This window comes from Saimiri boliviensis, chromosome 8 (genome assembly GCF_048565385.1).
Source record: "Saimiri boliviensis isolate mSaiBol1 chromosome 8, mSaiBol1.pri, whole genome shotgun sequence".
NCBI lineage: Eukaryota > Metazoa > Chordata > Mammalia > Primates > Cebidae > Saimiri > Saimiri boliviensis.
Genome location: NC_133456.1, coordinates 1,669,598 through 1,693,744, shown reverse-complemented (window position 1 = coordinate 1,693,744; position 24,147 = coordinate 1,669,598). Strand labels below are relative to the sequence as shown.

Here is a 24,147-nt window from a genome sequence, read left to right as displayed (position 1 = left end):
TCTGGACCCATTTATGGCGTCTCTAAAGGATCTCAATAATGATGACAGGATCTTCAGTTACAAGGACATAAAGCAGACACAGATGTACACTCATATTCAACTAGCAGATGCCAAAAAAAGTGTTACTGTTCTTCTAGATCCTGCTGACCAAGTCAGATGAATTGAACATTACATTACGGCTATGGTATGCTGTAGCTGTAATTTTTAGAAAACCTTTGACTTGAGAGAGAAATAAAAGGAAGCAGCATACACAGAATAAAAAAGACCGGTCATAGCTATTTTTATGAGTGCTCCTAAAATTTAGACTAAACAGTGAAAAGTCCCATTGAAAAAGCAGGGAGGATAGCAAGGAAACATAAATTATAGGCCTGATTACCAAATTCCATTTCAAATAAAGAAGCTTTCCAATAAATTCCCAGTAATTACTCTGCAAACTGCTAGAACTCCATGGTTATTTGACCGTGAACACAGCTGCTATCAATGCAACACAATTAAAATTATATATTAGACAAGAATTGCTAAAAGATAAAATGGGATGTAATCATAACCAGGCTATCAAAGCCTAGCTGTGACAGCAGATATAAAAATAAAAGGAGTGTGATGTATGCAGTTTTCTGCTTAGTAATCAACATATTAAACCAGGAAGACAACGTAATGCATTAAACTAGCTGTGGAATAATGAGAACAAATACAGGAATGTAAGCCCATCAAAATGAGTAGTTACGTATTTAGGACTAGGATGACTGTTACACTACTTCAGACTTCTTAAGGCCAAACAAGTTCTGGTATCATCACACTATTTGGTTGTTACCGGGAAAAAAACTAAATTATGAGCATACTGATCCGTGCAAGAATACAGGCAGGTCTGGAAGAAAAAAGGAGCTGACGAATAGCAAGTGCAGCGCCTGGCACATAGTAGCTGTCACTGTATTTGTTTCATCAAAGTCTGAAATGAATTGAATGGCAGCTGAACTGCATAGCACTATGTATGGACCCATTTATAAGAACCAGGAAACTTAGTGGTTTCCATATCCTTATTTCAAATTGGGGTTTCAAACAAAACACAATGTCTTATGAAAACAATTTGTCATTTAGTACTTTTCTAAGGACTGGGAGAGAGAAAATTTGAAGGCAGAGAATCTTCCATCTATGTTTGAGGATGAGCAAACGACTGGCTTTATTAATGATGGAAACATCAAAGCAGTGACTAACAGTGAATTTGGGGACTTCAGCAGGATGAAGCAAAAGGCTGACCAGCCCAAAGAAGCACAGGGTGACAGTCCAAACCAGACACTTTTCCACAGAAAGATAATTTACCACTTATGTTTCAACTGTCTATCCTCTAGAGAATGGTTCTTGAAGTGTGGCCCTCTTTGAGAGTTCATCAATAACACAACCTTTTTCACTCTTATTCTCTCAAAAGTGTACACGGAGTTTTCCAGAGGCTCCATGAAGTGTGATGATGTTACTTCTCTGACAGCTAAGGGAATGTGTGAAACAGATCTGAGGATACGGCTGTCTTCAGTTATGCTACACATTAGTTGCAGAAATGTAAAACAATGCAACTCTTCTCATTAAATAATTGTTTGTAAAAGTAATTTTTCATAAAAACATGTTATTTAACAGATGATGGATTTATTATTTTTAACGAACGAGTATTTTTAAAGTCTTAGTTTGAATTTCTAGTATGGTAAAGAGATACATACAGCTCATACACTCCAAAGCTCTTTAGGGTCCACAAAAATTTTGAGTATAAAGGGGTCATGAGACTTACAGGGTTAAGAACTGCTGCTCTGGATCCTTTACTGAATTGTGCTGGAACTATCTCCTGATTCTTTCCTAACAGCCTACAAATTCTTTGAGAACAGGATCTTCTATCCCCTGTTCATCTCAGGATAGCCTTAGTACTAATTATAGTCTTTGTTGTTTGTAAATTAAATGAACAAAAGTCTTGCCATATTCACAACATCAAAAACATTAAATTCAAGATTTACATAGTGAACATAGTGAAAAGTGTGTTTCCTTAAAGCAATAGATGAGAAGCTAAGCTGACTCTGAAGTTATTCTCTATTAACAGGTTGATTTCTGCAACTAATAGAAACAATACAGTACCATTAATGGCTTGTGGAATTGGTTTTATTGCTTGATGATCACCCTAAGTTTATCTCTATGGACCAAGTGTCTGAAAAACTGGAAAAGAATCTGCGAAAACAGAAATATAATTCATGTTTTAGGATGGTCAGATTATAGATGAGTATTTCCATTGTCATTGCTGTTGATATAATGTTGCTTATGTAATAAACGTATTTGTCTAGCAGATCTCTGGACTCTGAGGAAAACATAAAATAATCACTCCTTTGTTAGCAGAGTTGAGATAGCCAAGGAGACTGATGGGCTAGGATGTGGACGTTTACCACCTAACCCTATTCTCAAGAACAAGCAAGCACATACAATTCTAATGCAGGGATCTGAAGAAAACAGAGAAGAACCTGTTCCAACAGTCTTGATTCTTTCTAGAGGCTCTGTAGCTATGAAATAATGTTCTTGGAGAACACTGATGGGAAATCCACTCATACCTCATTTTCTTAAATGCTTAAAACCATATACATGGTAAACATTACAGCATTCTCTTAAAAAATAAATAACACTACTTAGGACAGTGCTACAGTATTTGTCACAAAAGACAGTATTTGTTCATTCTTTCATTTATTCAAAAAACATTCACGTGGCTCCCTCTACATGTAAGTGCTTTGTGGTAGACACTGTAGGACACACAAATGAATCAGACACCGATACTCATCCTGGTTTCAAGAAGTCTGTATTTTAGTAGGATTGAGTGTAATGTACAAAAATAAGATAAAATCAAAAGTGTTAAGAATTATAATATAAATTATTATAGGTATGACTGACGTTATAGCATTTAGACATACCATCTCCTTCATTTGTGTATTATATGATGCATTATTACTAACAGTGTCTTACATAGAGGAGATAAAAATATAAGCACACATCTGTGCTGACACGTGTCTGCAAATAAAAACTGAAAAGACCCTCCTGAGTATATCATTTGTAGTGAAGAACCAGAATTATGGTTAGTACCAAAGAATACTGAAGATGACAGATGTGATGTTTTTGAAAAAACAAGGACCTGGTATTGCACATAATAATAGTGATAAACCACAGTAAGTTATAACAATTCTGAGCTATAATAGAAACTCTAACGAAAAGCAGTAATAAGATACTGCTTTAAGATAGTTTGGATTTAATTACCTCACTTTTGTATCCATAAAACCAACTTCCACAACCTGTTTTTATTGGAGAAGAGTCAATGAATGTTCCTATAATGCTGTGGTGTCAGTATTAGAATATGAATATGCGTACTCCAAGACAGTAGTCTTTAAACTGGGATACATGTGCTTCTGAGGGTAGGTAAAGACTTTCTATGGTTACAGGCAAGGGAGAGATTTAAGGGATCAAGGTCGACACCCACTATTCATACATATACTCTTTTGTGTTGAGTTCTCCTTTTTCAACACCACTTTCAAAACAAAATTCTTACCAAACTGTTACCAAGTGCGACTTCATGGGTTGGAAACCCCTCTGGGGCATCAGACAAAGGGGCAACTATAGAAAGCCTTAATCCTGAGTGTCCTATGAGGACAGAGCAGAGCTGAGCAGCAAGAGCAGCAGCAGCAGGTTCAGAACCAAACACTGGATGGAGCAGTGCCTTGTTTCTTCATCTGGGGACAATGCAGGGCAAATCCTTGTGCCTTATCTTTTAGGAATGAGATGGGTACCACTGGGATGTGTATTTACATGTTTAGTTAAGTTGAAAAATGAAGTCAGAATTTCCCTGAACGACTGGTTGGGCTGTCTGATTTGTTAATGAGGACTATGGCAAATGTTAAAATGTATCCTTTTGCAACTATTTAAACATGGAATGAAAAAATCTAGATGCCAGTTAAAAAATGTGAAAAGGAGTACTTAGTTTTTCAACATTATTTTAGCAGATGTAAGAACAAACATTTAAAAACCCCTGCTCAGAGGGATAGACACCAAGAAGAATACAAACACAAAAATAAGTCAGAGATTTTCAGTTGATAGTTTCTCCATTCAGTGCTCTTGATAAAAACCCTTGTATGTGGACCAGCCCTATGCAATGGTTTGTGCTCTCTGCAATGTCATGTGGGAGATAGCATAGGCTTTGCTCCTTCCTGACCTTTCTGAGCCTCAATTTTCACAGCTATATAATGGAGAGAATCCCAAACCCTGAAAATTTATCATGAGAATAGAACTGACACATGTACAGTCTCAGCCCAGTGCTTGGCAACACATCACTGGCACTAAGTAAAGAATGGCAGCTATTATTATACAGTCTCCTATATTTTAGTCTTTGTGCTGTGTGAGTAAAACCACAAATGGGAACGAAAATCATTTAGTGCTCTTTTTGCATGAAAATGTAGCTTCTGATCCACCAACTACGATGTATGCATTGCATTTTGAGTCATGTTATTTTCCAGAAATGTGGACAGATTTTAGTTAATTTAGTCATATTCTTACACCTGATTTTTTTTTTTAAAATGGGTGGTCATGTAGGTCAGGAATACAGGCCATGGTACTGCAGATTGGGTATAAATCAATAACAAACAGTTGGCAGAGTTAATATTCAAATGGTATCTCATTTCCAGGAAACATCTGAAATGTAAATGGCAAAGCCTTGTTACCCACAGTCAGTCTGAGGGCCAGGAGATTTGGTATCATCTGGGAGTTTGTTATAATGCAAATTGTGAGGCCCACCCCAGACCTACTGAATTGGAATCTGCAGTTTAAGAAGATTCCCATGTGATTCAAATGCACTTTAAACTGTGAGAAGCACTGGTAAAGAATGGCCACTAGCAGGGAAGATAATATCACACATGTAGTTTAGGTAGGAGCTCTCTGTAGCACCTGTTTAATTAAAGCTAAGTAAGGCAAAACAATGGAGTCTAACTTCTACTGACAGCCTGACATACATACATGCCACAAACATACAAATATATACACATGCATAGATCAGTAATCTCAATTGACAGTGACTGCCCCCCAGGAAACATCTGACAATGTCTGGAAACATTTTGTTTTTTTAAGACGGAGTTTCGCTCTTAATGTTACCCAGGCTGGAGTGCAATGGCGCGATCTCGGCTCACCGCAACCTCCACCTCCTGGGTTCAAGCAATTCTCCTGCCTCAGCCTCCTGAGTAGCTGGGATTACAGGCATGCGCCACCATGCCCAGCTACTTTTTTGTATTTTTAGTAGAGACGGGGTTTCACCATGTTGACCAGGATGGTCTTGATCTCTTGACCTCGTGATCCACCCGCCTCAGCCTCCCAAAGGGCTGGGATTACAGGCTTGGGCCACCATGCCCGGCCTTTTTTTTCGAGATGGAGTTTTGCTCATTACCCAGGCTGGAGTGCAATGGTGCGATCTCAGCTCACCGCAACCTCTGCCTCCGGGTTTCAAGCAATTCTCCTGCCTCAGCCTCGTGAGTAGCTGGGACTACAGGCTGAGCCACCATGACCAACTAATTTTTAAATTTTTTTAGTAGAGACGGGGTTTCACCATGTTGACCTGGATGGGTCTCGATCTCTTGACCTCGTGATCCACCCGCCTCGGTCCCCCAACGTACTGGGATTATAGGCGTGAGCCACCGCACCTGGCATGGAAACATTTTTAATTCACGACAAAGGGATGCTGCTAAATATCTCAGAGTGCCCAAGATGACCTCCATGATGAAAAAATAATCTGGCTTCTAACGTCAATAATGCTGAAGATGGAGAAACCCTGGCATACATTATCCCTGCAAAAAGGCACATAAACTGGAACTATTAATGGAAAAAGGAGTCATAATTTGACAATGCAGCTGTTAGGGAATGAATTTTAGATCTGCCAAGATCTGCACCTCAAGGTCTATGCTACTTTGACGATTATAAAAACCCTGGTTAAAAGCTAGCAAAGAGTTCATGATAACTGTATTAGCATATGAAGCCAGTATCAGTGCTAAATCCTGTTAATCTGTAAAGAAAAATAATGGAGTAACGGTGACAGAAAATTAAGTTACTGTGTTATCTAAAGTCCATTCCTACTCAAAGTAGGAAGCAGGCTTAGGAGGCTCAACTCCACATCCTCCTCACCTTGTGCTTTCTCTAAGACCAAAAAGTAGCCTCAAATTTCAACCTTCAAATGCTCCTGGATACAAGGCAAGAAATAATGATTTAGGGTTGTCCATTCATCACTATCAAAAGTGCTGATTCCTCCAAATTCAGTAGCATAACCAGCTCTTTCCCTCTCTCACACACGTGCACAACCACACAAAGTGTAACAGCATTACATGCATCCTGCTGGCTCTGAAAACACTGCAGGCCTCCTGCTCTCAGTTCTCACCGGTTCCTTGTCCTGAGCTCCCAAGTTGATGGCTAGGGGTATAGTTTTTTTCTGCATAGAAACTCCTGTTTCCCTTCCCGACAGGCTTTACCAGACTAGACAGCTGACTCTCCTGTGGTGGGCACATGAGAGTGGTCCAGGGAAAGGGCAGGTTATTGGAAAACAAGTAGTAAAGAAATGCTTAGAGAAAACGTGTTCAAATAATCAGATAGAGCTTGGGGAACATATGGGGATGCCAACCAATTTACAAAAACCATGAACAAGATGCTTATGTTTTTGCATCATGCTGAAAAACATGCATCATGCCTACTCCAAAAACACTGAACAAAATGGAAGCAACTGAAATTTTTTTCTAAACCTTTTTTTGCAGGTTACTGCACTGCATTCAGTAATCATTATTCTTTTTAAATACTCTTTTTATTATACTGAAAACAGTCTTCCCTCCCTTATATCCTAAGAAAACACACTTCCTTCTCATAAAAATGAAATAGCACATGCTATGATTTAATAAGTGGAAAATAAATACTTAAAAATTTTTGTGAAACTGTTCTCTAATAAAACTAAGAACTGTCGTGTAGAGAGGGGAAAATATTTCACTGTAATTATGCTCAAGGCATTGTCAAAATCATTAAATCAAATGAATTCTAATTCTAAGGCAGGAGGAAGAAGCATTCTGCCAATTTTTTTTTTTTTTTTTAACTATTTCACCACCAAAGCAGTTTACTTGTGGACTGTCATTGGGTTGGGAAGTCCCATGACCATTCACAAAGACGCTGCCATGTTTATCTTTTCAGACTCTCACGTGTCTCAAATAGGGATGGGGCATGGCCAGAATCCATGGGCAAGCCTTTTGCCAAGGCCATGGATGAGAGCATCATAACCACATCCCAGCATCCTGCCTAGCCTCTTCTGAATTTTACAAGCCACAGCCCTGAGGCCAGCCTCCTGTTAAGTTCTCAAAACAGAAAAAACTAAAAGTGGAGTCCCACAAAAAAGTTTGAGAATTCTTACATGATTATTTTAGAGACATTAGACTTCTGTGTAGTGTAATTACAGAAAATTACAGAAAAGAGCAGATTAGAATCTCAAAAAGAAGGACTCTATTTCCAAGAAGACGACCCTAAATTAGTTTCTTTTTAAAATGTTCTCTCGACCTGGAGCCAGCACTTTGGGAGTCTAAGGCGGGTGGATCATGAAGTCAGGAGATTGAGACCATCCTGGCCAACATGGTGAAACCCCGTCTCTACTAAAAATACCAAAATTACCTGGCCGTGGTGGCACGTGCCTGTAATCCCAGCTACTTGGGAGGCTGAGGCAGGAGAATAACTTGAACTATGGAGTCGTAGGGGAAAAAAAAAAAAAAGAAAAAAAAAGTTATCTCAAATGCTTACACAACTTTCAAAAAGTAAGTTCTGTGATAAGGATCAAAGACGTGCGTTGGATAATTAACTCATTCCTAATAGAAAAGATACATTAAAGTATTATGAATCCTTTATACCTAGCGGAATGTAAATGTTTATAACTTCATCCATGACAAGTCCTTTGGTTCAACTTCTGAGGGATTCCATTCTATTTTAGCTTCTGTATTACAGTACTGCAAAACTGTAATTACATTCTCTGTAATCAGCCCATTCGCAGTATAATTAAGAGGGCGACAAATTTAAAACTTTGACCTCACTACTGAGGTGGAAGATATAGTTTATACTACATGTGAAATACCCTCCTGTTATGCTGACAAATTTAAAACATAAAACAAGAAAATAGTATGTCATAGTAGTCGTCATTTAAGAGGGAATTACTATGTTCCTGATAACAGTTCTCTTCTGTCACGTCTAGAACCAGACTCTCATCAATAACCACTTTCCTACCAAACCCCATGCTCTTCTCAAATATTATGAAAACTCCAAACCCATACAGATGCCTCTCAATTCTCCTCATTTAACTGCTATCCACTATGAGGATAAGATATCATGTGAAGTGGTTCCTAGAATAATATCGTGCTAGTGCAAACCAAGTTTTAATTGGCCAGAGGTCCATCAGTTAAGTGCATAACTTCTAAGCAATGTGAATAGATTTCTCTTAACTACAAAACAAGGAGGTGAACATCAAACATTAGTGCATGACATACTTTAGTTCAAGCAAACCGTTTGATAAATATAATAACCATATTAATAAAAAAAAAAAGTATAGCAGCAACAACTAATACCAAATGCTTGCCATGTGCCAGGACAAGGAGAATCTTAGATGAATTACCTCATTTAATTTTTATAAAAAGCCCCCTGAAGTAAATATAATGATTGTCCCCATTTTTCATATGAGGAAACTGAGGCTCAGAGATGTCAAATAACTGCCCACATCAATTAGCCGGTAAGAGTAAGATCAGTCTTGAAGCCAGGTCTAACTGTATCATCTCAAGCTTGTGCCTATTTTCATAGCCTTCAGGCCAGACTGCCTACTAATTATATGTTACCCAAGCAATTTAAACCAAATATTCTTGCCTTTATTCTTTTACTAAGGCTCCTGGTGAAATGCAGCTGTTATTGATCAATGGTAGTGAAATAAAAAGGCAAGATAACTGATACCAAGATTTTCCTCCCTCATCAAATTCAGAACTCTTTTGCATATCCTATATGGACTGACACGGTTCTTATAATTACACAAGTTCTCAATGACACATGTATTTAACTATAGTCGATGAGTTACATAAAGCCTCAGTCACAAAATAAAATGCACTTTTACATTTTTCAGATTAAAGAAACTAATTGATCAAGAAACCAAGTCTCAGGAAGAGAAGGAGCAAGAAAAGGAGAAGAGGGTCGCCGCCCTGAAGGAGGAGCTGACCAAGCTGAAGTCTTTTGCTTTGATGGTGGTGGACGAACAACAAAGACTGACGGCACAGCTCACCCTTCAAAGACAGAAAATCCAAGAGCTGACCACAAATGCAAAGGAAACACATACCAAGCTAGCCCTTGCTGAAGCCAGAGTTCAGGAGGAAGAGCAGAAGGCAAACAGACTAGAGAAGGAACTGCAAACGCAGACCACAAAGTTTCACCAGGACCAAGACGCAATTATGGCAAAGCTAACCAATGAGGACAGTCAAAATCGCCAGCTTCAACAAAAGCTGGCAACACTCAGCCGGCAGATTGATGAGTTAGAAGAGACAAACAGGTCTTTACGAAAAGCAGAAGAGGAGCTGCAGGATATAAAAGAAAAAATCAGTAAGGGAGAATATGGAAACGCGGGCATCATGGCTGAAGTGGAAGAGCTCAGGAAACGTGTGCTAGATATGGAAGGGAAAGATGAAGAGCTCATAAAAATGGAGGAGCAGTGCAGAGATCTCAATAAGAGGCTTGAAAAGGAGACGTCACAGAGTAAAGACTTTAAACTAGAGGTGGAAAAACTCAGTAAAAGAATTACGGCTCTGGAAAAGTTAGAAGACGCTTTCAACAAAAGCAAACAAGAATGCTACTCTCTGAAATGCAATTTAGAAAAGGAAAGGATGACCACAAAGCAGTTGTCTCAGGAACTGGAGAGCTTAAAAGCAAGGATTAAAGAGCTAGAAGCCGTTGAAAGTCGGCTGGAACAGACAGAATTCACTCTAAAAGAGGATTTAACTAAACTGAAAACCTTAACTGTGATGTTTGTAGACGAACGGAAAACAATGAGTGAAAAATTAAGGCAAACTGAAGATAAATTACAAGCCACTTCTTCTCAGCTTCAAGTGGAGCAAAATAAAGTAACAGCAGTTACTGAGAAGTTAATTGAGGAAACTAAAAGGGCGCTCAAGTCCAAAACCGATGTAGAAGAAAAGATGCACAGCGTAACCAAGGAGAGAGATGATTTAAAAAACAAATTGAAAGCGGAAGTAGAGAAAGGAAATGATCTCCTGTCCAAAGTTAACATGTTGAAAAATAGGCTTCAATCATTGGAAGCGATTGAGAAAGATTTTCTAAAAAACAAATTAAATCAAGACTCTGGGAAATCCACAACAGCATTACACCAAGAAAACAATAAGATTAAGGAGCTCTCTCAAGAAGTAGAAAGACTGAAACTGAAGCTAAAGGACATGAAAGCCATCGAGGATGACCTCATGAAAACAGAAGATGAGTATGAGACTCTAGAACGAAGGTATGCTAATGAACAAGACAAAGCTAAATTGTTATCTGAAGAGTTGGAACATGTTAAAATGGAACTTGCTAAGTACAAGTTAGCAGAAAAGACAGAGTCCAGCCACGAACAATGGCTTTTCAAAAGGCTTCAAGAAGAAGCAGCTAAGTCAGGGCACCTCTCAAGAGAAGTAGATGCATTAAAAGAGAAAATGCATGAATACATGGCAACTGAAGACCTAATATGTCACCTCCAGGGAGATCACTCAGTCCTGCAAAAAAGGTTAAATCAACAAGAAAACAGGAACAGAGATTTAGGAAGAGAGATTGAAAACCTCACTAAGGAGTTAGAGAGGTACCGGCATTTCAGTAAGAGCCTCAGGCCTAGTCTCAATGGAAGAAGAATTTCAGATCCTCAAGTATTTTCTAAAGAAGTTCAGACAGAAGCAGTAGACAATGAACCACCTGATTACAAGAGCCTCATTCCTCTGGAACGTGCGGTCATCAATGGCCAGTTATATGAGGAGAGTGAGGATCAAGACGAGGATCCCAATGATGAGGGATCTGTGCTGTCCTTCAAATGCAGCCAAACTACTCCCTGTCCTGTTAACAGAAAGCTGTGGATTCCTTGGATGAAATCCAAGGAGGGCCATCCTCAGAATGGAAAAATACAAACGAAGCCCAATGCCAACTTTGTGCAACCTGGAGATCTAGTCCTAAGCCACACACCTGGGCAGCCACTTCATATAAAGGTTACTCCAGACCATGTACAAAACACAGCCACTCTTGAGATCACAAGTCCGACCACAGAGAGTCCTCACTCTTACACGAGTACTGCAGTGATACCGAACTGTGGCACCCCAAAGCAAAGGATAACCATCCTCCAAAACACCTCCATAACACCAGTAAAATCCAAAACTTCGACTGAAGACCTCGTGAATTTAGAACAAGGCATGTCCCCAATTACCATGGCAACCTTTGCCAGAGCGCAGACCCCAGAGTCTTGTGGTTCTCTAACTCCAGAAAGGACAATGTCCCCTACTCAGGTTTTGGCTGTGACTGGTTCAGTTAGCTCTCCTGAGCAGGGACGCTCCCCAGAACCAATAGAAATCAGTGCCAAGCACGCGATATTCAGAGTCTCCCCAGACCGGCAGTCATCATGGCAGTTTCAACGTTCAAACAGTAACAGTGCAAGTGTGATAACTACTGAGGATAATAAAATCCACATTCACTTAGGAAGTCCTTACATGCACGCTGTAGCCGGCCCTGTGAGACCTGCCAGCCCTTCGGCACCACTGCAGGATAACCGAACTCAAGGCTTAACTAACGGGGCACTAAACAAAACCACCAATAAAGTCACCAGCAGTATTACTATCACACCAACAGCCACACCTCTTCCTCGACAGTCACAAATTACAGTAAGTAATATATATAACTGACCACACTTACCCTCATCTAGTCCATACTGATATTTTTGCAAGGAACTCAATCCTTTTGTAATCATCCCTCCATATACCCCAAAGACTGAACTCGTACTTTGGGAAGGTTTGTGCATGAACTATACAAGAATACTGAAACTAACTGTTGCCTGCATAGTCATATCAAGTGTGCACTTACTGTATATCTTTTCATTTACATACCTGTATGGAAAATATTTAGTCTGCACTTGTCTAAATACATCTTTATGTATTTCATTTTCCATAACTCACTTTAATTTGACTGCAACTTGTCTTGGTGAAATACTTTAACATTATAAAGCAGTAAATAATTTGTTATTTTTACCATTGCTTGCTGAATTTTCTTTTGGTCATTCTGTGTTCTATTTCTGCATGGACAATAGAATTTTATCTTTTGCTTATAATCTCTATTAATTCTTCTTTAAAAACAAACAGGACGTATGTCCCATTTACGGTCAACTTCTAATTAGGAGGAGGAAAAAGTGGTTCAAATAAATAAAAATTACATCTCTTTGATTTCAAAGTGAACTATAAGATCTTTCAGAAGCAAACATAACTTCAGGCTTGGGATGTATCTCAGTATCTCTAGAGGCCAGCACATTGCTTAGACTATATTAGGAACTTAAATGTTTACTGATAATGAAATATTTTATACTATTGAATAATTCTGATTTTTGTGAGCACATATAAGCAGATGGGAAAATTAAAAAGCTCTGATATGTGACAGGAAGCCAGAGAAAGTACATTTGGAAATATAGTTACCTTGACAATCAAGAGTTGACTGTATTTCTACCAGAGATCATAACTCCCACAAAACATATATGACTACAACCAAATTTACTTAGTGCTTCAGCCACTGTGACATAAGCTCCTGAACACCCTGCTTCAAAGCAAAAAAAAAAGTCATTCTTGTTTCTTTTTCCTACGTGGTTCCCAAAACAGTTTGAATTACTTAATGTAGGTGCTACTTACCCTGCTCATAAGAGGCCTGCATTCAGAAGCTTAGTTTGTTTTTTTAACCTGTCAACAAGCAAATAAAAGCCAAAGATAGTTATGAACTTAAGTTATAGAAAAGGCATATTTAAAAAAAATACACTATATTAGTTGAAAGAAGTAATATACTATGAATTTCTTCTGTGATTATTATGCCATTTACAAGGTAGATGAGAAAAACTCAGCCAAATCATCCTAGAAATTCTGCTATGGGACTCCCTGGGCATAATCCATACTTCTGAGCAGAGAATAACAGCTTTCAGGGAACATTTTAAATTACAAGTCTGGTCCCCAAGTCACATTCCCAAAAGACGATTTCAGACAAAGTAGCTTACCGCCATTTCCCCTTTTCTAACCTCATAACTGTTAATTTAGTGTGGTCAATTTTATTGCCACTTACTGATTTTAAATACAATTCATTTAGACATCCAGGCAAACTGTGAAGATCTTTAAGAGTAAAAAGAAGCTTTCACAATTATCCTCCTTGCCCCTGCAAAATCAATTTCATGACAGTAAAGCAAGGATTTGTTGACAGAAACACTTCCATGGTGATGAACTGTAACACCAACACTATGGGCTTGCATCATCATTACATAAATTTAGATGAAAGCAGAGGCTGCTGATGAATGAGAAAGCTTCTGTTTAAACACATTTATCTTAGGAATCAGCAGTGACCTGACTGTATTACAAAATACATGATGGTCTAAATGTTTATTAAAACTATTTTTATTTTTAAGTCACCTTTGGCCAGAACTCTAGAAGGAATGGAAAACTTAATTTTAGCTCTTTCAAAGCAGATAACTATAATGCTGCTGCTGCTTCACGTGATCTTTTTCTATTTAAGAATAGTGGGTACATGTAATATTTTGGAAGACATCGATCGACTGTAAAATTATGAACAACAGAAATCAGAACGATTTAAGAACAAAGTCTTTCCAACTTTGTCACATAATGGCATAAACAAAATACATGTTTGGGTGGCACTGGGGGAATCAGATAAAGAGGCAGAGATAACCAGCCAAGAAATTCCCATCACCCCAGATTCCTCTTGGCTGCCCCAAGTCCTGGTGGGGGCCCGTGGCGGGAGGGAAGAAATCCATTCTTGGCACACTCTTAACTAATAGAGTTTGGAAGTCAAATTTGGGCTATTCATCAGCCCACCCATTTTGAAAGGATTAAATTTCTGATGTGAGTCACAGCAATTCTCTGTAATAAAGTTAACACCGTAAGTCCTGTGTTTCATGATTATAATGTACAAATTCTCATTTAATCATTTGTTCCAGATTTTAACTATATAGAGGCTTCCTAAGCAGTTAATCTAACATAACTGGAAATTTACCAAACATTGAAGGAATATCTCTTTTTTAGAAGTACCTCTACTGGGAGGATTCCTTCAGGATAATAATTTGTATCACATCAAAATAAATTTTAGGGGACAGATTAATAACGTGTATATTATTAAGTGTTGCTAATTAAATTTCATCATAAAGGTAGCCTAATTTCTGCAAAACATCTTTTTAAAATAGGATTATACTTAAAATGATACACTGTAGATTTCTGGCCTTTAAGTTAAAAAAAAATCGTTTCTTATTTGTGTGTGTGTGTGTGTGTGTGTGTCTGTGTCTGTGTGTGTGTGTGTGTGTGTGTGTGTGTGTGAGAGAGAGAGAGAGAGAGAGAGAGAAAGAGAAAAAGAGAGAGAGACAGAGAAAGAGAGAGAGGAGAGGGAGAGAGACTGGAAGATTACAGAACTTCCTTTTTCATTCACATATAATCATAGAACTCCCCCAAAAACCAGGAAGGAAAGAGGAAGTGACACTGGAAAATCTTGATATGAAATATGTGGGGGTGGAGGGTTGTATTCTTTGGTACATGAGTGCTCATAGAAGATAGACTGTTTTTACATCTATCTGAAAAACTCATACCATCCTCTCATTGGTCTAAGTCCTGGCTTCAGAACCAAGTTTCATTTTACTCACAGTCCCTCTGTCTCTTTAACTCTTCAATGATAGAATCCTATCACAGATTTGAATGATTTTCTTATTTTTTTTCATTTAAAAGCAATGACAAAACTTACCCCGAGAAGATGCCACTACTCTCTAGGGGCACTAACAAAAATAAAATTGTCATCCTTACCTAGGACATTGGGCATTACTACACTTGAATCTTTACACATATGAAAGAATCTCGACACTTGTTCAATCAAGATCATGATAAAATTACACAAACTCTATTTAGAAGGTCTCCACAACTATATTTTACAATACTAAGACATTAGGCTTGGGGGCTTCTTGACACCCATTTTATTAGTCCGTTTTTACCCTACTATAAAGAATACCTGAGACTGGGTAATTTATCAAGAAGAAAGGTTTAATTGACTCGCAGTTCCTCGTGGCTGGGGGAGGCCTCAGGAAACTTAAAATCATGGCAGGAGGCAAAGAAAAGCCAAGGCACATCTCACCTGGCAGCGAGAGAGCAGACAGGGGAAACTGCCCTTTTAAACCATCAGGTCTCATGCAAGCTCCCTCAGAATCACAAGAAAAGCAGAGGAAACTGCCCCATGTTCCAATCACCTCCCACCAGGTCCTTCCCTCAACACGTGGGGATTACAGTTCGGAGATTTGGGTAAGGACACAGAGCCAAACCAGATTTGGGTAAGGACACAGAGCCAAACCAGATTTGGGTAAGGACACAGAGCCAAACCAGATTTGGGTAAGGACACAGAGCCAAACCATATCACCCACAAAGGATAAAATTAGGGGAGCTGTGAGATGGTCATAGAAAGGATATTTTATCAAAAATGTTTAGATATTTGTAGTCTAAGTATTCTGTGATCTTTACTGGTCAAACTCCCAATAAAAGCATTTCAGTAACTTCTTTGATTCTGAATATTTACAAAGTGAGTCTCCTTTGAAATATGTTAGATAAAGGCAAGGAATGACCTTTAAATTAACCAACACTTTAGCTTTTCTATACCCTGGTTTCTGTTACTGTTAAGATTATTTTTTTTCCTCTAAATAATCTTTTTGCTTTGTAATCCTAAGAGAAAACATAGGCAAAAATGTATGCCCCAAACACTCGTATAGATCAGTGTGTCTCAAAGTAAGATCCAAGATACCTGTATGAGAATCCCCTGATATTAAGTTCCACTCAGCTATCAAATCAGAACCTCTGGGGGCGCACTTAAACAAACTCTTCTGCTGGTTAGTAGCACCTTGAAATTGTACTTCAAATTTTGATCATTTTCTGAGCTAGCAATATGCCGTAAGATACTCTCTCTCAGTGCTGAGCAGTGAAAGCAAGCCACAACTCTCAGTCGGCCACACAATCATGAGGATAAACAACCGATATTACACAGCAGCAGTTCCCAATTTGGCACAAGCAACTGGTTTCATGGATGACAATTGTTCCACGGCCAGGGGGTTGAGCAGATGGTTTCGGGATGAAACTGTCCACTCAGATCATCAGGTATTAGCTAGATTCTCATAAGGAGTCCTCAGCCTAGATCCCTCGCATGCACAGTTCACAATAGGGTTTGTGCTCCTGTGAGAAACTAATGCCACTGCTGATCCGACAGGAGGCAGAGCTCAGGCAGTAATGCTCGCTTCCCTGCCACTCACCTGCGGTGCCACCCAGCTCCTAACAAGCCAGGGACTGCTACCCGTCTGTGGTCCAGAGTTTAGGGACCCCTGCTTTACAGTGTGCTGTGTTGCTAGATGATTTTACCTAATTGTAGATTTATGGAAGTGTTCTGAGGATGTTTAAGGTGGGCTAGGCTAAGTTATGATATCCAGTAGGTTAGGCGTATTAAACATATTTTCAACTTACAGTGGGTTTATGTGGTTTTAAACCCATCATAAGTCAAAAGGCATCTGTACTGACAAGCACTGGCTAATGTAGTCTGACCACAGTCCCTCTCTTTAAATTACACCTGTCCTAGGAAGTGTGGCTAGTCTACCCTCTAGTAGCTGGCATGACAAACAGAGGCGTATTCTCCCATGTTTTCTTTTGATTTAAAAGGAGAGCTTAATAGAAGCTCTTATTTTATTGGGTAGGAAGATTCCCAGTTTTATAACTGGGGCAAAGCATAGATGCCTGAATCTTTTGCTGAGCTGCAGCAGGCTGTCTGACACCTACGAGCTCTGTTTCTCTCAGATCCCAGGCCCTCAAATTAGCTCTGCAGCACTTCTTGGGAAGGGTCCAGAACACACATTAAATAAGGCAGTCAGACAAACCAAAACAAAGGACTCCATTCACCTTATGGCACAGTGAAGCAAATACATGAAAGAGCAAGGAAGACAAGTAGTTTACTAAGGTTCCCAAACCTTAAACCCCATTTAAATTCATTTTACTTAAACTCCAAGTTCTTTCCTTTCCAGCAGATGGACCCTTTCCATTCTTCAAGGTACATCAAGAAGCGTAAAGCTTTCAGGCAACCAGTACCATCAGAGCAGGCATCCCCCAAAGGCAACACCGTAGGGAAAGGAATCTTGAGGGAGTCTAGTGAGTTAACTGGCCAACACCTCTAAGTACTTCATAATTTGACAATGAATTAACACCATTTACATGGCAGCACTTACAAATCTGTCAACATTCCATGAGGATACCAGATTTTACACTTAGAATGTTGACATAAACATGTATTCAGGAATAACCTTTGGCATTGCAGTCAGCCATCCCAGGGATAATCACTTTTACTTGTGGCATTATCTAAAATTTCACTGACAAAACTGTTGGTCAAGAGAAGTAAAATTAATCTTATTACTTGAGGCAATTTTTTTGAAAAACTGAAACTAGTTTTCTTATTTTAGTGAGTTATTCTTCTTCCTCATAGCCAAATGGTCCTGGTATGATATTTGAGGGGTTACTCGATACTGTTGTTTTTTAACCTATTTATTTATTTCAATAGGCTTCTGGGGAACAAAGTGGTGTTTGGTTACATGAATAAATTCTTCAGTGGTGATTTCTAAGATTCTGGTGCAACCATCACTTGAACAGTGTACACTGTACCCAGTGTGTAGTCTTTTATCCCTCACACCCCTCCTACTCTGTCCCTCGAGTCCCTGAAGTCCACCGTATCATTCTTATGCCTCTGTGTCCTCGTAGCTTAGCTCCTGCTTATAAGTGAGAATATACAATGTTTTTTTTGCCATTCTTGAGTTACTTCACTTAGAATAGTGGTCTCCAACTCTATCCAGGTTGCTACAAATGCCATTATTTCATTTCTTATGGCTGAGTAGCACTCCATGGTGCGTGTGTGTGTGTGTGTGTGTGTGTGTGTGTGTATCACATTTTCTTTATCCACTCATTGATTGAGCTGGTTCCATATTTTTGCAATTGTGAATTGTGCTGCCATAAACATGCATATGCAAGTACCTTTTTTGTACAATGACCTTCTTTTCTTCTGGGTAGACACCCAGGAGTGATATTGCTGGATCAAATGATAGATCTACTTTCAGTTCTTTAAGGAATCTCCACGCTGTTTTCCATACTGGTTGTACTAGTTTACATTTTCACCAGCAGTGCAAAAGTGTTCCCCTTTCACTACATCCATGCCAACACCTATTATTTTTTAATTTTTTGATGATGGACATTCTTGCAGGAGTAAGATGGTATCGCACTGTGGTTTTGATTTGCATTTCCCTGATAATTAGTGATGTTGAGCATTCTCTCATATGTGTGTTGGCCATTTGTATATCTTCTTTTGAGAATTGTCTATTCATGTCCTTAGCCCGTTTTAAAATGGGACTGTGCCTCTGTTTTGTTCAGCTCTTTAAAGGCGAGTCACGTTTGGACAACGACAACACACAAGTATAAGCTCTGCAGACCTACAAAGCCTACCCTGTCCTCAGCCATTCCTGAGGCTTTTGGATAGGTGGAGATAAGGTTACTAGTGAGCATTCATGCTGTGTCACAAGCTAATAGAGAGGGAATTGAAACTTCTCAGAGAGGACCTTTTAGAAAGGCCTAAGCAATAGAAGGAGTTATCTGCTGTTCTTGCATTAAGGCAAAGGTGGCTGATTGTCTAGACTCTTTTTCTGCCAAAAATCATGTGAGAAATGGAAGGCTCCACTTTATCTGAAAAAAGGTATTAACCAAATGTAAATGTTCAAATATGCACATGCTCTGGACCATCTGCCAATCAAGTGAGTGGAAACAATCCTTATGCAACAAAACTTGTGTCTCAGTGACAGGTACAGTGTCTTAGTATGCAATATGCTTTCTTCAAAGCATCACAGGTACACAATTGAGGAATCCACTGATCATGACACACTAAACTGTGTACCTTTTCCTTGCCACTAGGGCCAATATTATGGAGATGAAAGATTCACTGTTCTTGAAGAGGTTATTAACCTGGAACGAAACAACAAACAAGAGTAACAGATGACATTTAATCCAGTAAACTGGAGATGAAGGAATACTACAGTAGATTAACAAAGCTTCACAGAGAAAGACTCAGTTAAATGGAATGATTGGGGGAAGGAGCAGGAGGCAGGCAAATAGATCAGGTTCTAGTTTATGCTATTTCTAGTCAGCTGGGAGGCCCTGGACAAGTCATTTACCCTTTGTGAAATAAGTGAATTGAACCTGGTGATCTTGAAGATCACGTCTGATTCTAACTTCCAATGACTTCTGAATCTGAAGTCTTGTCACCCTCCTTAAATAATTTAAAATTCCTTTTGGGAAATAAGGTTGGGGCATAAACAAGCCAACAACCTGCATCAGTTTTTTTTTTTTTCTCCAGAAATTAAACTTCTTCCTCATTTTTTCCACTTATAGATAGTTCCTTCTCTAAGATTCTATGAATTGGCCGGGTGCAGTGGCGCATGCCTGGGATCCCAGCACTTTGGGAGGCTGAGGCAGGTGGATCACAAGGTTGGGAGTACAAGACCAGCCTGGCCAACATGGTAAAACCTCGTCTCTACTAAAAACACAAAAAAATTAGCTGGGCGTGGTGGTGGGCACCTGTTATCCCAGCTACTTGGGAGGGTGAGGCAGGAGAACTGCTTGAAGCTGGGAGGTGGAGGTTGCAGTGAGCTGAGATTGTGCCACTGTACTCTAGCCTCGGCGACAGAGTAAGCCCGTCTCTGGGGCGGGCGGCGGGGGGGAGATAAATTCTATGAATTAATTTATTTTACCCCTAATCATGTCAGCTTTTTCTCTCCATTAGAGCATTTTTCAAATTTAGGACTATTAATGGTTTGGGCCCAATAACTCCTTCCTGTGAGCAAGGAGTGGGTGTTCATGTACCATATGATGTTTAGGAGCATTCCCGGCTTTTACTTACACACCATGTAGCATCCCACAACTGTGACAAAAATGTGTCCAGACATGGCTAAATGTTCCCTGGAGGGCGATACCACCCTCTGGTTAAAAAGCACCATATTAAAGAGACGGACCAAGTGACTCTGTAAGCCAGTTCCACTCTTACATAACTTACTGTGGGAAAACTTTGACAACTCATGAATCCTCTGTCTGGTGTCTGGAGATGAGAACCTTAAAGCTGATTAAACGTAAGCCTCAAAGCCACTTTAAAAGCCTACAATGAAGAATTTTGTGGCATATCTGTTTCCACTTACTTGACAGACTGGCCCAGAGCATGTTCATACTTGCACATTTATATTTGTATTATTATAGTATTTTTCACTTCTGTCTCTTTCAAAGACACCTGAATTCTAAACTAGAATTTTAGGTCAACTAGAGCTTTCCATTTCGTATGTGCCTTTGGGAGAAACAGAGTGTAGACTCCATCCACCTTGGCCTTATATGGGGTCAAGGAGAAGGGAAATAAATGGTTTTCAGCAGGAATAACAAGAACTGAAGAGGTAACTCTTCTGTTAAGACCTTTCTAAAAGGTCCTCTCTGAGAAGCTGCAATTCCCTCTGTATTACTAGCTTATAACCACCACAGGCATTAATGTCTTCTATTAGGATACGGGCTTCCTTCATTTCTCAACCAATTCCTACGAGAATGAACCAACAAATGTTTATGAAGCACGTGATACTGCTCATTGTTGTAGCAGACAGCTAAGCAGGTGGTAAAGTCTGGAATAAAAGGCAGGAGCTAATGGGTGACTTAAAAGGTAGTTAAGAGCTCAGCACAGAGAAGGAACTGTAGAGTAAGTACTACAGGAATTTAGAGGAAGAGCAGGTTACTCTCAGGGGGGATTTGGGTATCAGGCTTCAGAACCAGATGAGAACTGAGCAGGGGCTGGAGGATGGCAGGAGTAGGATACAGAGAAGAAAAAAAGGTGCTCCAAAGACGTGCCCACAAGGTGAAGGTGTGGGGGCAGACAACCAACATTCAAGGAACAGCGAGTAGTGCAATGTGGATGAAGCCGGGACGGTTGAGGCAGGGTAGGGCTTGAAGGGCACAGACCTGTCAGACTGTGAAGAACCATGAATATAGTACTAGGGAGTCTCTGTGTCTTCACAGAAGGCTTCTGTGTAGTGAGATAACATAGTATAAAAGAGAGGGCAAAATACAAATCCATTATACAATACTGTTTTATTTTACAACAATCCTAGAAAGTGGGTATTATGACAACTTTAGAGATAAGTAGATTAAAACTCTGATACATAAGGAAGCTGTTCCAGGTCATTCTGTTAATACGTCACAAAATTGAGGAGTGAAAACGGGTTTGATTCTGTTGCCCCATTCTCTTTCCATGGAAACAGACTGAGTTGCAAGGGCATTTAAATTCATTAGAAGTTGAATTTGATTCTTTCCACTATCTGTGGTGATAGACAGATTGTCTAATGTGACCTCCTTGTGCTCCACCTCACAAATCTGCCACTTCACCAGAACATTCAGAATGTCACTAAACATATGCAGGGCTTTCCCCCTTTTCCTCCCCACCGCTCTACATGGACACAATTTTCATCTCTTGTCAAGTGAAGTAAGACCCACACTGAAAGGTCTGGATCAATGCTTGCCTCTTCTGAAACCTTCCATGATCAGCATAGCCAACAGTGCTTTGCCTCTCCTTTCAACTCCACATGCCACCCTGAAGCCACTGTTAGGGAATGAGATAGTGAATGCGGAAGCCAAGCCCCACACAAATGGGCAGGCATGGGGCAGACTGACCTGGTGATAGCACTTGGGATAGGAGATGGGAGAAAGCAAGTCCAAAGAGAAGCTCATGTTCTCATCAGGAGGCTCTGTGCTCAGAAAACACAAAAGTTGCAGTCAGTGTCCACTCTATCCTAAGGCAAGATTCTATAAGCAAAGGGCACAAATGCCAAGCATAAAGAATGAGCTTGGACAGGGAGTCCATATGTGCAGAGCAGAAGGTACCTGATCAGCCTCAGAGATGATGGGAGAGCAAAGCAACACAAGTGAGTGAAAACAATTCATGGAAGGAGCATCAAAACCACGCACATCCAAGCTTATAAGTAGCTGACTGCCTTGACGGTCCTGATAATGACCCAAGACTTTGAGAAAAGGCAATCAAGGGATCAAGGTCTAGCCGCTATAAAGACAAGCACCACCAACTCACGCCACATTTGGTGCAAAGCTGCCTTTGCAGAAACAGAAAATTTTCCCAGATTGTACCCTCTAATTTTGGATTTCTATTTCTCAAGGAATACTGTAACTTAATAAGGAAAGACTGGCACTCCCAAAATCATTTTAAAAACATAATCACCATGCATCTTTCCAGGTCAGGAGGAGAAGTGTTAGGGTTCAACCTGTCAGTCTCCAAATTCAGGAGTGCAAAACTGCAAACCAAGGAAGCACCCCAAATAAAAACTGCTACTGCAAAGGGAAGTTGGTGAGTTGGCTCCTACGTCCCCTCACAATACAGTAACCTACATCCACACAGATGCTCTTCAAACAACTCAAAGTAATTCCTCAAAAATGCATTACTATCCTTTACAATCAGCGGTTTGGCTGGGTTTTTTTTTTCTCTCTTTAACAGGAAAAAGTTATTATTTTTCTATTCCTATGCCTTTTCATGGTGTTCTTGCCCGAATTCACTGTGCCTGAGATTGGTCACTTTTGAAGCCTCAGAAAACCACTGTTTTATATAAACAGGAGCTAACTAAAAACTGCAACAGATCCTCAAAGGATCCATCACACAGGAGACAGATAGCTCCTGTAGGCCAACAGGGAGGGAATTGGTGAGTAGGATCATGCTGAGAAGAACAGTTTTATAGTAATTTATATAAGCAGCCCATTTATTTCATATAAAATGTTCTCATTATAAGAGTACATATTAATTACAGAAACTCTGAAAAATGTAAATGCTTCTGAGGCTGCTGATTACAGCTTCTAAGAAGGACAATGAGAAGACTAAGGAGAACAATGGACAATTATTACTGTTTTTTTAGGCCAAGCCTATCAACTATGGCCCTACTTCAGGTTTTCTCAGACTGCCAATGAGGAAGGAAATATGCTTTGGGGAGGTATCCTGTCCTTACTGCATGGCTCTGTGCCAAGGAGTGGCAAACCCTTCTGAGAGTACAAGTTTATGTAATCTATCTGCTTGGTTCAGACACAATGGCTGAGGGGCCAGCCAGGTGACTGGGAGAGAGGAGCAGGACTTCCTTTCCCCCAGCAAGCCAATCAGTCCCTGGGTACCGATTCAATCACTATGCACTGTTCACGTAATGGGAAGAAATGCCTCCTTAGGTGCCTGTTCTCAGAACTGGTTACATTCTTATCAGTAAGATCAAGTAGCCTTGTGCAAAGGATGTGGGCACATGGTATGGCCCCACAAAATTCATCTCAGGCTCTGGGAAAGGGATGTAACAGTATCTATGGTGGGAGAAGGAAAGAGTGGCAGTTGAGTGGGAATCACATTTTTCTCCCTGGCTGTCTCAGACAGTTGAATAGTACCAACAATTTCTCTATGCTGATCCTCAAAGCAGCATCTCCAAAATTTCAACTCTACCAAACAGTTCCACATGGAAGGCCCAACTATACACTTTAAACTTAGCATCTGCCCGTAACCCAGCATACCATCATTCTTGAACAGTTCTCTGCCTCTCCTCTGTGATGGTCCGTCACCTTCCCCATTGCTCAGGTCCAACATTTGGAAACTATTCTCCACCTCTCTGCTCATCCTCCGCTCTGCCATGTTATTTCTTTCTCTGTCCTCCCTGCTTCTGATCTGTACTACTACTCCTGAAGTCCGGACTTTAGAATAGATGGTAGTTTAAGACAGGTGATC

The 24,147-nt window shown here is 39.9% G+C and overlaps 2 protein-coding genes across 4 annotated transcripts in view; one reads left to right on the top strand and one right to left on the bottom strand.

Moving 5' to 3' along the window:
- CMSS1 (cms1 ribosomal small subunit homolog) overlaps nucleotides 1-24,147 on the bottom strand; it is a 361,157-nt gene that overhangs the window by 308,356 nt on the left and 28,654 nt on the right. The gene's annotated exons all lie outside the window — the stretch shown is intronic.
- Nucleotides 1-24,147, top strand: part of FILIP1L (filamin A interacting protein 1 like) — a 276,807-nt gene that overhangs the window by 247,047 nt on the left and 5,613 nt on the right. For 2 of the 3 annotated variants that reach the window (XM_010331394.3, XM_074403540.1), the window contains exon 5: nucleotides 9,170-12,308. In XM_010331394.3, coding sequence (XP_010329696.3) covers nucleotides 9,170-11,966 — 2,797 coding nt within the window. In that variant the 3' untranslated portion in view covers nucleotides 11,967-12,308. Of the gene's footprint in view, nucleotides 1-9,169; nucleotides 12,309-24,147 lie in introns of those variants that run through there. The other variant, XM_074403541.1, reaches the window with a different exon arrangement.